Below are 19060 nucleotides of genomic sequence, written 5' to 3'. Positions count from 1 at the left end.
CATTGCCACTGATTCAATGCCTCCTCATAGCAACCCTATAGGACAGGGGAGAACTGGCCCGCCCTATGGGTTTTTCCAGACTCTCTTTACAGAAGTAGAAAGCCTCCTCTTTCTCCTGTGGAATGGCTGGTGGTTTCAAACTGCTGACCTTGTGGTTAGCAGCACCACATGTAGCCACTACACCACCAGGGCCTCCTACAATCTGAAGGGCACATATTGTAAATAAATAAATTCTACTATCTCTAAAAAGAACATTGGTGTACACATGTGCGCGCATGCACATGACAGAGACTACGAAAAGTTAAAAAAATTATGACAATTTCCTGGAGGTTAAAAAAAACTATATTATTTTCACTCGGACTTTTATTTCCTTCCTACTCACTAGACAGAGAAGACTGAAGTCAGTTACTCTGCCAACAATGGCCACTACTTTGTGTTTAGTGGAATTTGCCTGGCATACAGCTATAGATAATTACAGACGCCTACAGAACAATTCCCACAAAGAGAAGAATTCTCCAACACAATTTGCAATTAAAATATGTAAAGGCATTTATCTATTTGCCCCCATCCTCTCCCCAATATGCTGATTAAATAGAATTCCACAGCCTTAGCAGGGATGAGTTGAGAAAAGTGAACAAGAAACACAAAGAAAGAGAAGAAAGAATAGAAGCTAGAGAAATGAGCCATCTGGGTAGAAAAGGCCAGCAAGGAAAAAACAGCGAACTGATCAACAAAACCCAGTCTTGACTCTTCTTTCGCGTGGCGGGGCACACAGCAAGGCACAGACCACGCACGGTGAGTCTGTAAAGCAGGCCAAGGAGCTCTCCCTCGGGCTGCGTGCTCTACTTTATGCCAATACAAAGGAGCTTCCAAAAGTTCGTGGAAAATCCCACTACTTTTCTATTACATTTTCCTACAATTTTTTGAAGACTTCTTATTTAATAAGAAGTCCATTCCTTAACTCCTTAAAAACGAAGACATGGGGGCATAGTGGGTTATGTGTTGGCTGCCAGCCAACCGCCAAGGCCAGCAACTCAAAACCACCAGCTGCTCACTCGAGGGAAAGGCGAGGCTGTCTGCTCCTGCACAGATGCACAGTTAGAAACAAGCAGAGGCAATTCTACTCTGCCTTATAGGGTTGCTATGAAGTGGAACTGACTTGATGGCAGTGAGTTTGAGTTTGGAGTAACTTATTACAGGGTTAGTATAAAAAATGCAAATTTCATGGGGAATGATGACAAACCATTAGAATTAGTATTGAAAGGCTGTAAAACATGGTGCATGGAATTAATATCACAGAATAAAACCAAACCAAACTCACTGCCACTGAGCGGATACCGACTCATAGTGACCTTTAAGATAAGGTACAATTGCCCCTGTCAGCACTGAATGGTACATTCAAAAACTGTTAAAATAGCATTTTTTTGGGGGGGATACATATTTTTACCACAGCAAAGTTCTTAAAAATTATTGTTTAAATCAGTTGTTTGGAGACCATTATTATGACTAATGGTACCCTCCATTAAGAGTCATGCAAGTTATAGGAATTGAAGACTGCAGGATAGAGGAGGAAGGGGTAAACAGAAGTAGAGCAAGAGTATTTGAATCCCGACCTTCTATGTTGACGGGTGGCCCTAATGTAACGTTTGAAAAGTAGGTTAGGGGCCCTTTCGGTTCTCTCTTAGCCCTCTTACCAGTCTAATGCTTTGCCCTATTTCCTTCCTTATCCTTAGTGAACTCATGTAGCCCTAGGCCCTCAGAAGATGTTTGCTTCTCCACAAAATCCCATCTCTAAAATGAATTATCTTTGTTTTTCTCTTTTTAATAATGGACAATAAGGTGTGAATGAATGATATAGCCTCTTCACAGACTCAAATCTATACATTTCCTTTTGGTTGAATGAAAATATTTACTAAACGAAATGAATTGGTGACGTTTTGGAACAAAAACAACCTAGAAGGGGAAATTTGGGGATTGAAAAAAATTCAGGAAAGAGGAGTTTTTGCATAGGAAGTCAGTTTTAGCTAAGCTTCTCATCCCTTTCCCACCCCCTCTGTATCTAGGTGTGTGTGTGCATGTGTGCAAACAGTAACTATCAAAGTAGAGGCAAGGGACTATGGTAATACCAGAGTCGAGTCCGGAAAAGCCAACTCCGTAAGTGCCAACCTGTAAAACTGCAAATACATGAAAAAAGATACATTGTTTTGTGGGCTCCCTCCCCAATTATTCTCCTGCATGAAACAGTTTGTCATTCAATTCTTTTAACCAGAAAGCTCTCCAGTGCTTTTATAAAGTATGACTAGGTTTCAAAAAACATTACACAAATACAGAGTTTTGAAGCAACGTATTTTCAAATGAATGGGATATATGAGGGGGCTTCAAAATGTCGGTGGAAAAATGAATGAAGATTGGTTATTTGTTTTGAAGAGTACAATGTGTATTAGTCTTTCAAAAATGTAATACTTAAGGAAAAAAATTACTAAATCCTTGGCAGAGCTATTTGTCAAGAAAAAAATCAGTCAAGTTAGGACAGACAAGCACTAACTTGGGTGAGGGGAAGATTGTAATCCAGAAGAGGGAGAAGGAAAACTAAGGTATCAGGGAGGGGCAGACAAGATATTAGGGGTTTGGATAAGTAGTTTACGTTAGATGATCAAAATTGTAAACTTCCACCTAATTCACAAGAAAAATTATAGAAATAATAAAAAAAGCCTTTTTGTAAAGACTAGATGTAAATATTGGATGGGCTCACCCACGTCACTAGAAAAAGAAATGTAAGGCATTGCAAAATGCTTAGAAAACTTGTCAACTACCACTCTCCTTTACCTTACCTCTGCAGGTGTTCAGTTGCTTATTTTTCCAGCCATTTCCAGGAAAAGGCCCAAGGGACTTGATATTTTCAGAGGGAGATGGGAGATGGAGTAGGGCACAGTTTATATTAAACTCTTAGCTCAGAATGTAAGACTTTATTTTGGTAACTTAGAACCAATTATTAGGAAGAATTTGTTTCCAGAATCCCCTAATATAGCTAATTTGGCACAGAGATTAGATAGTTCCAGTGTCTAATTGGCCATTCAACACCGGTCTGTTCTAAGACACAAACAGAGGTAAAAAGAGAGAAAGAAGGGGTCCTACGGGCTGGGGTCACACTTGGTTTAGTTGCCTCTCCAGAAGCCTCCCAAATTCATTTTCTCTTTCCATTTAGAGGTAGCAGAAAACTGAAGTGCACACCTTGTGATAACTGGATTTCTCAGTGAGTTATATGTAAAGAATGGAGGAAACAGCTGGGTTCCCTGTAAGCCAGGGCCCTCCAGCACTCACCCCTACCTGTTGCGTTTGTTGTCTCTGGATGGCTCTCACTTTGGGAACAGGGCTTTCTCTGGAGGAAGAGGACTGCTGTCGGGACCGGCTTCCATTCTGCACAGGTTCAGCTACCAGGGCGGCGGATGCCACGGACATGCTCCCTGTACTACGGAGGGAAGTGCTGTGAGGCAGGGATGATGGGGCTTTGGCTCGGGCACCTAGCCCCGCCTGGTCCATTTTTCGGATTTGGGCCTGCCCGGTACTATTTTGCCGAGGAAGTGCGAGAGGTATATGCCTGTCTGGCACAGTGTGCCGCCTGGAGAAGTCGTCACTCTGAGTGCTGCGTTTTGTGAAATCTTCCATGCTGCTATTGCTGGGTCCACTGAGTTTGAAGTCTTCACTGTTACTTTGGCTTCTGGAACTGGCAGTGCTTAGGTTCTCCAAACTGGAATCTACAGAGGCCTTTGGCATTGTTGGAATTGGGTTATTGAGGTGGTACACTGGGTTCTGGAAGGACAGGGGCTGGAGGCTGCCTGGTTGGTTCAAGGCTGGGTGCAGGGGCCTCCTCACTTGGGGTGCACTCTGAGGCGTGCTCTGGGTTTCCCGAAGTTGTTTGATGCTGGCCACCTGGGTTATGGAGAGCTGGCTTCCGGTCAAACGCAATGGCACATCGAGCATGACCGGCACATGCTCCCCTGGAGCAGCATGTGTGTCCTGCAGGTCCATGAGAGAAATGCTCCGGCCATTAGGAAGGCTGTTTTCCTTTTCGTCCTTGTCAGAGTAAGTCATGCTCTGGGAGGAGGCTTGCTGGACCAGCAATAATGTTTTCCCTCTGAAATAGCTGTCTGTGTTGTCTTGGCTTGGAGATTTGAGTTTATGCAAATCACTGTGCAAAAGAAAAGGACCCTTAGTTACCCTTGAGGCAGATTCAATACTGCTAAATTCCCTCAGCTAAGGCCTAGGAATTACTCTGAAGGTTTGCAGGCCCCACGTAGATAACTTTTCTACTTACATTTCTTTCTAAACTCAGATCCTGCTGTCAAACCCCTCAGAGCAAAACCCACTTTCACTTTCTCCAAAGGAGTAGAACAAGACTGCCCGACACCGCTTTAGTATTATGTGGGGGTTTTACTAGATTTCCAGTCCTATCTTAGTTAAGGCTGTAAACCCTTCCAATTATTCAACTTCATCAACTTAAATTGGTTCTAAGCCTTCAGAAGCTGTGAGTCTATAATCAAAGGGTCCCCGCTAAAGACATGTCTTGCAAATATAATGTCTAGATAACAACTTTGTTTCTTTTGAACAGCTGACACACAGTTAGCTATGAAAGAGTTTAACTAGGGGTGCGTTGGAGTTGTGAACACGACAGTGCATGGAAACATCAATTCCATGAAGCTTGTAGCCTTTTGTGAAGCTGGTCACATTTAAAAATGTTTCTGGAATAGGAGATTCCTCTACATTATTGTTATGAAAATATAAGTCATCCTAGTGCTTGAATTTAATCATGACAACAAATGGATTTATTTCTGGTCAGTCAGATGATTCTTGTCAGTTGTTCATAAGGCTTTGAAGCTGTAAACGGAACTAATGCATTAAAAAGACTTGTAACATTCACTCTCTGAGATAGTATAGTTCACATTCCCTCTTTCATACCTGTCAGTTGGATCTTCAAATATTTTCTGCAGCCCAGATGAGAGGCTTCCACTGACATTTGGACTGGAGTTATGATCAGTGAACCGTCTTAGTTGTTGCTGTATTGGTGTAGGATTAGTCAGGGACTTAGTAATGTCAGCAAGAACACGAGGGAGGGGTCCCAATTTTGCCACGGTTGCCTGTAGGAAGGAATTTTCACCCTAATTGGATAATAAGCATTGCGATATCCACCACAGATTTTTTTTTTTTGGGACACGGTGCCAGTGATGGAGGGATGGAAGTCGGAGGGGAGGGTAGGTGTTTGCATGTGGGAGTGGCGGGTTCATAATGCATTGTTATGGAGCAGCAGAACCATGGCGTCGAGATGAATGGAGGAGGCGAAACAAGGTGCGGCAGACATCCAGGAAAGAAAGGAAATAGAAATTAGGATTATGCAAATAAAAATTAAAAGACATGCTCAATACAACCAAACTACTGCCATTCCAACTTAAAACAGGCATGCAAAGCAAACTACACCTTTAGGAGTAAGAAGATCGAGCTGGGGAAGGGTAAGGGGAGAACCAAACACCTTCTAACCAAAAGGAACTTAAAGACCAGAGAATGAGCTAGTGTGATGAAACTTCCAAGGAGAAGGGCTCATGTGAGAAAAGAAGTGCATGCCAACATACAAGAAGGTGCGGCATTCGGGATCCAGGGCACTGCAGGGCACACAGTTGACAATGCCATTCACGATCCCATTTCATCTTGGGACCCCTGCTCATGGCTCACTAAGGCTGCTACCAAGACTTTCTTCTGCACGCCCTCCCCCCCAACACACACACAGCAAAATCAAATAAACTCTCTTTAGGAGATATGTCTACATGTATTGGTTCCCAGGACCAAACAGAAATTAAAAAAGAAAAAGTGCTTTACACAGCAAAGCCTGTTAAAAAGACCTTGACCCTGAATAAGCCATGCTTATTTCACACGATAACAATGCTTGCATTTCACTGATACAGTAGCCAACACTTTTACCATCACAACTAATTTTGTTTCTTTAGAGAATCCTTATTCTCAAGGAAGTTATAGAACTCCTTCGTTTTTATGCAGTTTTATATGGTTGCCTTTGGGTATACTCTCACTTCTCAATAATCAATAGATTTGCTGCTTTGCTCAAAAGGGCAGATATGCCATCTGAAAAATGTGTTTACTTGCTCAACTACTTTAAGGCACAATTCATACTTGAGGAATTTACCCTCAGTGTAGCTGGTAAATTAAAAATCTAACCAGCATTTCTAAGCATGAAGGAGGAGCATTAGAGAATAAGTAACAATTTATTGCTTTACAAATATTTTAAGCATCTGTGGACACCTACTATTTAAAGTCTCCTCAGGACAGTGGTCTTTGTTAATAGGTTTTACTCCTCCCCACCCCATTTAATTGATACAACATTTTTAAGGGTGATAGGAAAATGAAGAAAAACAAATACACAAATCTTTATCATAGAAACATAACTTTGCCTTCTGAAGTTATTCTAACATACCACCATACATGTTTATAAATACCTGTAGCAAACAAAAACATCAATAGTTATTGTGATAAATCTATAAAATGTATTCCTTTTTGAAAAATCCAAGAAGAAAATAATAGGCCTGGTATAAACTTAGTCATTAATATGATACAATTCTTAGCTTGTAGTCAGAAAGGAATGACTCAAAATTATAATTACTTTCTGTATTCTTAGTCACCTCTAGCGAGGAAGAAAGCACCAGGATAATCAAATCCCCGATGACAGCAGCATTAATAATTATATCAACCCTCTGACTTGCATAGTAGAAAATCTCACGGATAAAACACCTCAAATGTGGTATATCAATATTTTTAAACCAGGATTGTTAGGGAACACTATATATTCGCTTTTATCCTACCCAATTTTTGAATATGAGTTTTGGTACAAGTTTTCCGATATAAAATTTATAGATATGCACTAGATAACTTCTAGAAATCAAGCACATTCAAAGTCTCCCATCTTCCATTATCTTCTTCCTGTCTACTTTACCTTATCAAGTTGGGAAACTACTTCCCAGAGTAAGGCATGCAAAACGGAAAGCTCTCGGCCCAAATCAATGTAACCATCAAAGCCAGGGGTGTTTGAGATGGTGTCTGGGTTAGAGATCTCCAAGAGAAAGCGCTTCATTCCACTCCATTCATGTTCTAAAAAATCATTCATAAATGCCATGTATTCCTCCTTGTTACCAAACCTACAGCAGATGGGGAGGAGCGACACAATGAGAAAGAAAATATTTAGGTAAGGTTTTCTTATACTGGGCTACATAAAAAAATCATTTCTCAGGGACAAATAATTTTAATATCTTACAAATGATCAATATGAAAGCACACTTTCTTGCTAACAGGGTCATACTCTAAAACGTTGAACGCCTTCTGTTCTCCACAGTGTAAGGCCAGATCTCTTTACCCTGGTATTTAAAGCCCTTATCCACCGAATGCTCACCAGCATGCACCTTCCATTGCTTAGCTGCTTCAGAGTTGTATTCTCTAGGACTCTGCTCTTATAATTTATTTCCACTATAGAAGAAATTCTTTTCTGGCTTATCTAGAGTCTCGTTGCTTTAAGGCTTTGCTTATATGCATTAAATCCATTCCCAAGTGAACTAAGAATAACATTTACTAGAATTAGCTCAAAATGCGTGTATGTTAAATATATGAAAAGGGTTAAGTCAAAAGTACTGTTATAAAATCACAGAAACATTTGTCAAACAAAAACATCAAAATGTGACGCTATGGCTTATCGATATGTCCTTCTTTGAGGTCCCCACACCTCTGAGGGTGGTATTTCCATCTCTCTAGTCCTTCCCTTGGGAGGCCGGGTGCCGCAGTAACACGTGTAGTAGTAGTTATGCATTTTGGGCTGCTAACTGCAGTCAGCAGCCTGAAGCTAGCAGCTGCTTTGTGGGAGAATGATGGGGCTTTCTCCTCCTAGAAAGATTTACAGCCTCGGAAACCAGCGGGACAGTTCTGCCCGGTCCTAGAGGGTCACTAGGAGCCAATATCAAGTCGGTGACCGTGAACAAATGAACGAACAACCCTTCCCTTCGGAATTCTGCGCTCTGACTGAGACCACGACAGAATGGAAGTCTTGGTATCATTCTCGAGGGCCTTACACTGTTCGTACTCCTTCTAAATGTACTTTGAGGTTTGGGAACAAAAGGCAGTCTGAAGGGGCAAGATGAGGGCTGTAGAATGGATGGGGTCAGCTTCCCCAACGAAGTTCACGTAACACAATCCTTGCAGCCCTCGAAGAATGAGCAGACGCAGTGCTGCAGTGAGAAAGAACTCCTCGGCATAACTTTCCTGACTGGTACAGCTCTCAGTTTTCTTAGGACGTCTTCATAATCAGTACAGTGCTGCCCTGCGCCCTTTATCCCTTTGGAATCCACAGAAATAACGTCCACAACCGTCTCAGCTGACCTCTCTGCTTCAAAATTGGTTGCGTTAGCAGATTTGTCTTGAAAGCCACTGTTTTCAATTGTCCTCTTTTTGAATATACCAGGAGACTAAGATAAGTGTTATTACTACAGCCATACACTGATTCTAGAGATGTGCTTCAATTAAACATATTTTATTTGGCATAAATCCATTCATGTATGAACTGAAACACTAATGTGTATGTGTATACTTATATGCCCTATATATGGTATACTTTATATATAAACCAATCCACATAGTTGGCTTATATATAAAGTATACAACATTGAAATATTTTACTTTAAAAAAGCCACTACTTATACTACAAACAATCTGTTTCATTGAATTTTTCCAGCACATTGCTAGTAGAAACTTATGTTTAAGCCTACTAAAAGAAAAAAAACCAAACCAAACTCCCTGCCATTGAGTCAATTCCAACTCAGAGTAACTACGGTACAGGACGGAACTGCCCTCTGTGGGTTTCCTTGATTGTAACTCTTTAGAGGAGTAGAAATCCTTGTCTTTCTTCTGATTTAAGTCTACATATTAATAAATCCGTGATCAATTTTATAAGTGTGAATTCCTTCCCAGCCATTTCTCAAAACTAATTTCTAAAAATCATAAATGAGTGTACAATTACCGAGGAAAAAATTGAAGACCCTGAAAGCTAGAAACACAGCAAATATCACTGAGCCTGCTCTCATACCACCCAGAGATATTTACTATTTTTGAGTGCATTTGCATCAAGTGCAGTCTACATTTGGGTGTATTTACCCTCAAAGTAATTCCTTTTAACGCTTCTTTTGAAAAATGTCAAACCTATAGAAAATTTGAAAGGCTACATACTCAACACCTATACGAGAGGAACCCCCTAAAACCCTGGTAGCATGCATTTTTCCCATTAGGCAAGCATCCAGCAACTCACTTGGAGTTAGTGCACCCAGTGGCAACACTTGGGAAGATTCTCTCAGGTCACAGTACATTTTTTTGTAAAAGCAGTTTCACTTGAACCTTGTTTTAGGTGATGGCTAATTTAAAAGAACAGCATGCAGCTGTGAAATTTTGTTTCCTGCTCAGGAAAAATACCATAGAAACTGTTGTGACATTGAACACAGCTTACAAGAACAGTGCTATGGGAAAAAAATCAAGTGTACGAATGTTTTTTTTCTTGTTTCAAAAAAGGTGTACTTGTCGATTGATGACAGACCTCATTCTGGATGCCTGTCACCTTCCTGAAAGGACGGAAATGTTGGCAACATTTGTGCACTTGCGCTTGAAGACGGACAACGGACCACTGAAGAGATGGGGACGTTATCTGAACTATCTTGAGTTAGTTGACAAAATTGGTTCAGTGAATTTTAATGGAAGATTTGGGGATGAGAAGGGTTGCTATGAAATGTGTACCTCAGGTTCTTACTGACTAGGAAAGACAGCATTGTGTGGAAACATGCTGTGCTTTGAAAGAACAGCTCTGAACCAACCCAGACTTTTATACATGGTCATTACTGGTGATGAGACCTGGCGCTCTTCTTACAACCCCCCAAACCACACATCAATCAAGCCAGTAGAAGAGATCATCGTCACCTTGCCCCCCAAAAAGCTTGTCAAGTGAAATCAAAGATCAAGATGATGCTCATTTGGTTTTTTGATGTGAGGGAGATAGTGTATTTGGAGTTTGCTCCACCAGGTCAGGTTGTTAATCAAGCTTTCTATTTAGAGGTTCTGAAAAGATTGTCTAACTGTGTGAGACAAAGAAGGCCTGATTTGTGGCAGACAGGGGACTGGTTTTGCCATCACAAGAATGCACACAGCCATCTCAGTGTGCCAGTTTTGGCAAAAAACATTTTGCCTCTCTTGTCCCATGTACCTTACTCACCTGACCTTGCTCCATGTGACTTCTGTTTATTTCCATGAAAGAAGAGGGGCATGAAAGGACAGCAATTTGAAGATGTGGAAGAGGTGAAGAAAAAAAACAAAAACGAGGGATGTACTGTCTGCCATCCAAACAAATGAGTTTGAAAAATTTCCCAAGAATGGAATCATAGACTTGACAAATGTATTAAGTGTAATGGAGAACACTTATAAGGTGCTAAGGTTGTTTTGTAAAAAAATTTAAATACGTTGCTTTGGAAAAAAATTCTGTTTTTTTTAGGGGGGGTACCCCCTTGTATGCCTTTTATCTATATTAACCATCTCTGAACACTTTTCCCAATTTACTTTCATGATCTCTCTCTAGCCACATATATCTTTTCTCTTTTAATTTCTGAACCATTTAAAATTAAGTTGCAGACACTGCCTCTGAATACCTCAGTATCTTCTTTTTTAGAGTAAGGACTATATAGTAAGCCAGTACAACTATCACACTAAAATTAACAAACAAATTTGTAACTAAAAAATACTTCAAAAATTTAAAAAATATTAAGAACAATTATTAATAAACTACTTCATATACAGATTACACACATAATTCAACAATTAATTGATTTGTTTCAAGCTTTGTATTTTGATATATCTTAATCGACTTTTTTTTCCATACCTGATTTTTCATTTTTTTATGATATTAGCTTTTTGAGCTGCTCTTGTTCATCATAAGCAATATAATCACAAGCTCTTCTCATTAAAATTATATTTAGGTTTTTGTGCTTTCATATTGCTAGGATAATAGTATATATACTTGCCATTCTATATTCTAATTTTTGGTTTTATTTTGACTAAGTATTTTCACTAGTATTTTTCATTTAACCCAACACTAGTATTTTTCATTTAACCCAACTAGTATTTTTCATTTAACCAAGGGGGACAGATAAAAGCTTACAAGGCCTCAGAAACCCTCTATAAGGGTGACTATGAGTCAAAATCGACTCGATAGAATGGGTCTGTTTTGTAATGCATTTAATAGGATAGACTCATAATTTTCCATATGACTAAACATTCTTTGTAAATATTGCTTCTGAGTTCAATCCAACTCAGAGCAACCTCATGTGGACACTCTTACTACTCCACAGGGTTCCCAGTCTTTATGAGAAAGGGGGCCCTGGTGGTGCAGTGATTAAGCACATGGCTATGAACTTCAAGGTTGGGGCTTCAAAAAGATGTAGCAGTCTGTTTCCATAAAAGCAAAGTCAGGCATCAAAGAACAAAAAATCGTATCATTGTGAATGAGGGGGGAGTATGGAGTGGAGACCCAAAGCCCATCTGTAGGCCACTGGACATCCCCTTTCAGAAGGGTCTCAGGGAGGAGACGAGACAGTCAGGGTGCAGTATAGCAATGATGAAACGTACAACTTTCCTGTAGTTCTTTAATGCTTCCTCCCCGACACTACCAAGATCCCAATTCTACTTTACAAATCTGGCTAGACCGGAGGACGTACACTGGTAGAGCTAGGAACTGGAAACACAGGGAATCCAGGACAGATATACCCCTCAGGTCCAATAGGGAGAGTAGCGATACCAGGAAGGTAAAGGGAAGGTGGGGGAGAAATGGGGATCTAAATGTAACTCTCTTCCTGGGGATGGAGAACAGAAATGTGGGTGAAGGAAGACATTGGACAGTGTAACACATGACAAAATAATAATAATTTATAAATTATCAAGGGTTCGTGAGGGAAGGGGGGGGTGGGAGGGGAAAAATGAGAAGTTGATACCAAGGGCTCAAGTAGAAAGAAAATCTTTTGAGAATGATGATGGCAACAAATAGACATATGGATTGTGATAAAAGTTGTACAAGCCCCCAATAACATGATTAAAATATATTTTCTTTTTTAAAAGCACAGCCTGGAAACCCTACATGGCCATTATACTGTGTCCTACATGGTTGCTGGACATTGAAATCTATGCAGCTGCAATGGCTTGGTTTGACTTTTAATTTTTATAGAAACAGATTGCGTATCTTTCTACGGCAGAGAGAAGCTGTTGAGCTTGCAATTCCAACCTTTTGGTTAGAAACGGGAGTGCTTAGCCACTGTTTCACGTGGGCTCCAAACACCATCTGTAGTAGGTGCAATTATTTTACTGAGAGGCTGTATCATAGTTTACCTTAATTGTTCTTCTATAAAGTAAACTACTCAAGTGGTTTCCAATATTTTGGGGGGTGCTATTTTTAATAACCCTGAAAGGTCAATCTTCTAACATGAGCAATAAAACTTCCATCCCATCCAAATTGCAGACCTTTTAAAAGTGTTATTTTTTTAAAGTAAGCATGGTTGTGCCACCTACTTGGCAAAGTTGGCCAGGTTCTGGATGACCTTGGCAATAAGAGTGAGAGTCCGAGAGGTGCGATCATCAGGATACTCCTGCATAAGGTTGAAAAGACTGGGAGACATTATGGCTGGGCACAGAAACCGGAGAAACAAGGAGGCACTAATGAGCCGCTCACTGATGTCCTGCTTGCCTCGGTTCAGGCACTGATGTTTCCATGATGCAAACACTTCTTTCAGTTCACGAGGGAAAACACTGGGGGAGGGAAATCAAAACCTGTAAGTATCTGAACCCAGCAAAGCAAGCTCACTCTGATCCCTGCATCTCTGCTCTAGGGGCATGCTGTGAGGAGACTGAGCAGACAGAGAACTGTCTGGTTCAGGGCTGCAAAGGGGAGATGGTGAAAAAATCCAATGGCCAGATGGAGACTGGAAACCCCAAACTACAAAGCTCAGGAATGAGGGTAATTTAGTTTTGCAAAATGAGAAAATGGCATGAGGTTCCTGACTAAAGCATGTGGTTTACTACAGGCAGGACTGTTCAGCAAAAGTCTTCCCAAATCCTACATAGGTTATGTTATTGTTAGCAATGATCAAAAGTCATCACTATAACTGTGAACCAACAGTGATATATTAGTAAGTATCTTAGAAAAGAAAATCTTTTGGTATTAGAGAATGTACTGCTAATCTTCTGGAGAAAGATTATATTTATATAATCAGTTTAGAGATATGTACTTGTGCTTCTGACAAATTTGTTTTATACAGGATTGGGCTGGTGCTAGGAAAGCACTCAGTTTTACTGCTGGACCCTTCTTTTGGTTGGGAAGTAACAGTTAACACTGTGGTGGCTTGTATAGGGGGAAGAGGCACTATCTCTAGCTCACCAGTACGAGTTGATGATCTTGCAGAAAGCCAGCTCACAGCACATTTTCAGATTGCTCTGGTGGTCTATGAGTTCACTAGATGAACATTTGCTGGGATCCACTTCACAGTTTTCATCTGACTCATATAGAGCTTTGATGAATTCCCCTGTTTGAATGAGACAATGACAGATAGTACAACTATAAATAGTGTCTTTTAGGACTAGAATAAAGGGATTCAGGATTTCTACCCTAATGTATATAATGAATCCTTTCTGAGGCCTGATATGGAGGGCATGGCATACAAAAGATTATTGCTTCGGAACCTAAGAATTATCATATCCCACGTATTTCCCTTACACTGGAAGCAGAATAACAGCAATCGTTAACATCTCCATCATCATAGCTTTTTTTTTGCATAATAGTGATACTGCAGTGAACAAGGTAGTTTAATTTTCATTTGAAACTTGCAGGTATATTTAGTTAACACTAACTTGTTATTTCTTACAAAGGCCCCTCAATAGCATAACTGATTTCATTAAAAATCCACTGCCATCACATTTATTCCAACTCATAGCAACCATATCTATGGTTTCCCAGGTGAGGAATCTTTATAGGAACATCGAGTCTTACCTTTCTGCTGCAGACTGGGGCTGGTGTTTGAACTGCCAACCTTCAGTTTAGCAGTCTGCTTACCAGACTACCACCAGGGATTGTCATTTTTCCAAAAAGTAACCCACACTTACTGCCATCAAATAAATTCTGGCTCACAGTGACAGTATAGGACAGAGTACTGTTCCTTTGGGTACCCGAGCCTGTACATTTTTACTGGAGTAGAAAACCTTCATCCTTCTCCTGCGGAGTAGCAGCTAGTGGATTCAAACTGTTAGCCTTGTGCTGAGTAGCTTAACACATAAACCACTATGCCACCAGGGCTCCTTTTGTCATTATTAGAGAAGAACTAACTTAAGCCTGACTGAACAACCCATATAAGGTTCTTTTCCTTTAAAAAATCATTTTATTGGGAGCTCTTACAGATATTATAACAATCCATAATTCAATTAGATCAAGCATAATTGTAAAATTGCGGCCACCATCAGTTTCAAAACGTTTTTTTCTTCTTGAGCTCTTTGATATCATTTCGCCTTTATTCCCTCCCTCCCCCATCCTACCCCCATCTAACGTTTTTAATTATTCATGTTTGTACCAAATACAGATGCAGGTAAGGGTCTACAGGTTCACCTCTTGATTTGGAGGGAGTAGTTGTTCAACATAGCACTAAACCACAAAACATCTCTTTATAAATAACTTTATGTACTTTAAGAGATGCCCAATATTCCTGAACAGAACAAATCTCTACCCTTTGCGTTTTATCCTCTACCTCGTATATACTTTACAGGTATTCCTCCCTTATTACCATCTTGCTTTGTGACATTTGTTTTTTGGCATTTGCAACCACAAAGTAAAATGTTAACTAGCTCACTATTTTGTGAGATAGTAAATAGTGCATTAGCAATGCATATCTGGCAGTAATGAATGCAACATATTGAAAGGTGAACTTTATACAGACATATCTAAAAGCTGCCATGTGATAAAAAAAACCGAGACAGATTAAAACATACTGAATACAGTTTTGTTTTCCTCCTGTTATTGGGGGGTGGGAATCAAAACTAAAGGGGTGACTCATTCCGTACATGCCCAGAATGTTTATGACATGTCTCTGTCTACACTATTGACTTACTACTATCTCACTCACTCACCATCATAGAATTGATTCCAACACTTAGTGACCCTATCGGACTGAGACCGGTCCCTGTGGCTTTCTGAGACTGAAACTCTTTATGGGAGTAGAAAGCCTCATCTTTCTCCCACAGAGTGAATGATGGTTTCGAACTGCTGTCCTTGTGGCTAGCAGCCCAACCATATTCCACTACACAACAGGGCTCCCATCTAGCATATAAGGGCTTTGCTATCTATCATCAAAATTTCACACAGAGGAACAAGTCAAAGGATATGGCTGTATTACTACGGTGAGCAAGTTGCCTCTGGCAACAAGAGTGGAAATCAAGTATTCAGGAGGGCTTTGTTTTTCCTGTTTCACAGATGGTCTCTCCTGTGTGTCACATGTCAATATACTCTGATTTTAATCCAAAAGGTAAAAGAAGCCAACTGAAGAAGATTCAAGTCTAAATGAGGTAGTAAATAAGACTAAAAAGCTCTAATCAAGATAAATGAAGGTTATCTAAAAGCAGATAATGTACAGTAATGATGGGCAGTTTTAAAATGCAATTCTGAAAATTCTTCAGGCAATCTGCAAATAGTATGTACTTTTTTTGCCCCAAAGTGTCTGGAATATAGCAAAACTTTATTTAGAGCGCTTAGTTGCATTTACTAATTTCTTTTGGTTTAATGAGACTTCACTGTGAAGTTTTACCCAATAATTATGAAATTTTTCTAAATTGCATTATTAAATGCTCTTGCCACAGCAAGTACAGGATTATAAGGTAAACATAATGGAATCTTGCTTAGATAATTGAAAATTTCACAATTTAGGGTTACCATTTGATAACTCACTCATTTTTTTGATCCTTAAGAAAGAAGTCTTCATTTGAATTGCCTACAGAGATGCACTCTGTAACTTGCTTTAAAACAGAGCACCTGTCATAAAAGTCAAGTATACAAGAACAAATGGCCACTGAGACTCTGGGATGCTAACTAGAGACATGGAGAGTAAGTGGAAAGAGGACATTATAATTCTTGTCGTCAGGAAGTTTACCAGTTATTCTGCTTCTAATTTTGAAAGCAGCAGCTGTTTTTACCACAGTGGCCATTGCTCTTGAATTAAAATTCTAATAAAGATTTGTGGGTTTACTTGGATTTATGCTCATGCTCAATGAACTAATTTTCATATCTCATTGAAAAAAATTACCTAATTAATCTGTCTAATCAAAGAACGTCACAAGTAAAATTTTGCTTAAAATCATCCAACAAAGTTACAGCAGTGCATCGACAGGGAGCTGCCAGAAGTTCAGGCTGGATTCAGAACAGGACTTGGCTCAAAGTAGAGAATACCAGAAAGATATTTACTTGTGTTTCATGACTGTGAAAAGGCATTTGATTGTGTGAACCATAATAGACTGTGCATAACCTGGAGAAGAATGGATTTTCTAGGATACTTCATTGCACTCATGATGAACTTGTACATGGATTAAGAGGAAATTGTGCATATGGAACAAGGGACTACTATTACATGGTTTAAAATCAGGAAAAGTGGGCATCAGGGTTGTATCCTCTCACCATACTTTTTCAAGCTATATGCTGAGCAAATAATCAGAGAAGCTGAATTATATGAAGAATACAACATCAGGATTGGCGGAAGGCTTATTAACATCCTGAACTACGTAAATAACAAAACCTTGCTTGCGGAAAGTGAGGAGTACTAGAAGCACTTGCAGATGAAGATCAAAGACTGTAGTCTTCGGTATGGATTACAACTTAATGTAAGAACACCTTGATGCAAGAAATCCTCACAAGTAGACCAATAGGTGACATAATGATAAATGGAGAAAAGGTTGAAGTCAATGCTCAGGGAGGCAACAGTTCAGAGAGCCAAAGACATACTGCATTATGTATAATCTGCAGCACAAGACCTGTTTAGAGTACTGAAAAGGAAGGATGTTGCTTTGAGGACTAAGGTGTGCCTGACTCAAGCCATGGTACTGCTATTACCTCATATGCATATGAAAGTTGGACATTGAATGAGGAAGACCTAAGAAGCAGCTATGCATTTGAATTGTGGTGCTGGAGAATACTCAGTACCATGGACTGCTCAAAGGACAAACCAATCTGCTCCTTAGAGGTAAGGATGGTAAGGGCTTCATCTTACATACTTTGGACATATTGTCAGGAGAGACCAGTCCCTGGAGAAGGACAGCATGCATGCTTGGTAAAGTGGAGGGGCATCACAAAAGATCCCGTAAGGAGATGGATTGACATAGTGGCTGCATTAATGGGCTCAGGAATAGGAACAAATGTGAGGATGGCACAGGAACGTGCAGTGTTCATTCTGCTGTGCTCGTTGGGAGTTGGAGTCAACTCTATGGATCCTAACAACAACATCTAAGAACTTATATGTACCTTTCATTTTGGAAATGATTTAGTTCACTGCATTGTAGAATGTTAACCTTTGATTTTTCAGAAGTAGGTTTCAACAAATATTCACCCTATGCCTACAAATGGAGAATATTGTTGGTGAGACTTCATCAATGCATTTTATAAAACAATGGTGGTGATATTATTAGGAACAGTTGAGTCACCTCCAACTCAGAAGTGCTCCTCGAAATTCTGCCTGGTCTTATGTCAATTCATTTTACTAGGTGAGGATCTCCTTCTTTTGCACCGACCCTCTGCTTTACCAAGCCTAATGTCCTTCTCTAGGGACGGATCCTTTCGTATAGCATGCCTCTAAGGGGCATTCTGGTTTTACTTTTTCTAAGACAAATTTGTCTGTTCTTTTGGCAATCCCTTCAGTATTCTTCATCAACAAAAAAATTCAAAGGCATCAGTTCTTTGTTCATTATATGTTGTCCAGTCTTTGAATGCACATGAGTCAACTGAAAATTCCATGGTGTAGGTCCGCCACATCTTAGTTCTCAAAGTGTCATCTTTGTTTTTTAATAGCTTTAAGGAGGGTTTAAAAATTAATAAATCATTTATTGGGGGGCTCTTAAAGCTCTTATAACAATCCATACATTAATTGTATCAAATACATTTGTGCATACAACATTGCCATCATCATTTTTAAAACATTTTCTTTCTGCTTGAGACTTGGTATCAGCTCCTCTTTTTTCACTCCCTCGGCTATTTTTTTTAAAAAAAACAACAACAAATTTTAGCAAACCATGAAATAAAATAACTTATGATACGGTTGTTAAAAGATGTTCCTGCAAATGAGACTAGAAATTTCTCTGTATCTTTCCTCTTGCCAATGAAAATCTATCTTCACCATTTTTCTCATAAAGCTCCATTGGATCTTAACGTAAAGTATATAACTAAGAGAAAAGAAAGCACTTGGTAGAAGCAATGAGGAGAAAAAATCACGTCTACACAGTAGGAACTAATTGCTACTATGGCGAATCTACTTCCTTATCATATTCTGATCCTATTTCTTGACCAGCTAATCATTTTTCAATCCCTTCCACCCTAGGTGCTGTCCTTCTGAAACCAGTCCCAGTCATCCCTAGAAATCTTTAAACTACCAAATATAATGTCCCCCACCTCTACCCTTTAAAAATGTTTTTCTCTTCTCAATCTCTGTTAATTTACCCCAGATTTCTTGATACTTTCTCTTCTTTTGAGGTGCCCCACTGTATTCTTCTGGCTTTGTTTCCACTTTGCAAATCTACTTTTCTGATTTTTCTTTTTTCCATATTCATGGTTAAATCTGTTTGGGGCCCTACTCTCTTCCCGCTCACTGCTTCCTATGTCTCCTCTGTGTGCATAAAGCTAGTCCCAACTTTACAACAGACAGCAGGCAGCTAGTCAGGTGCACAGGTATTTCCTATTAGAACTTCAAACTCAATG

At 39.7% G+C, this 19060-nt stretch overlaps 1 protein-coding gene across 4 annotated transcripts in view; it reads right to left on the bottom strand.

The window, feature by feature from the left end:
• Positions 1 to 19060, bottom strand: part of RASAL2 (RAS protein activator like 2) — a 389310-nt gene that overhangs the window by 21779 nt on the left and 348471 nt on the right. For 2 of the 4 annotated variants that reach the window (XM_075527831.1, XM_075527837.1), the window contains exons 10-14: positions 13502 to 13646; positions 12637 to 12873; positions 6995 to 7196; positions 4957 to 5156; positions 3328 to 4189 (exon numbers count right to left, since the gene is read on the bottom strand). In XM_075527831.1, the coding sequence (XP_075383946.1) occupies positions 3328 to 4189; positions 4957 to 5156; positions 6995 to 7196; positions 12637 to 12873; positions 13502 to 13646 (1646 nt within the window). The remainder of the gene's footprint in view (positions 1 to 3327; positions 4190 to 4956; positions 5157 to 6994; positions 7197 to 12636; positions 12874 to 13501; positions 13647 to 19060) is intronic. The other 2 variants (XM_075527842.1, XM_075527847.1) reach the window with 1 other exon arrangement.

This window comes from Tenrec ecaudatus, chromosome 1 (assembly GCF_050624435.1).
Source record: "Tenrec ecaudatus isolate mTenEca1 chromosome 1, mTenEca1.hap1, whole genome shotgun sequence".
Taxonomy (NCBI): Eukaryota; Metazoa; Chordata; class Mammalia; order Afrosoricida; family Tenrecidae; genus Tenrec; species Tenrec ecaudatus.
This window is presented reverse-complemented; position numbering and strand designations above follow the sequence as displayed.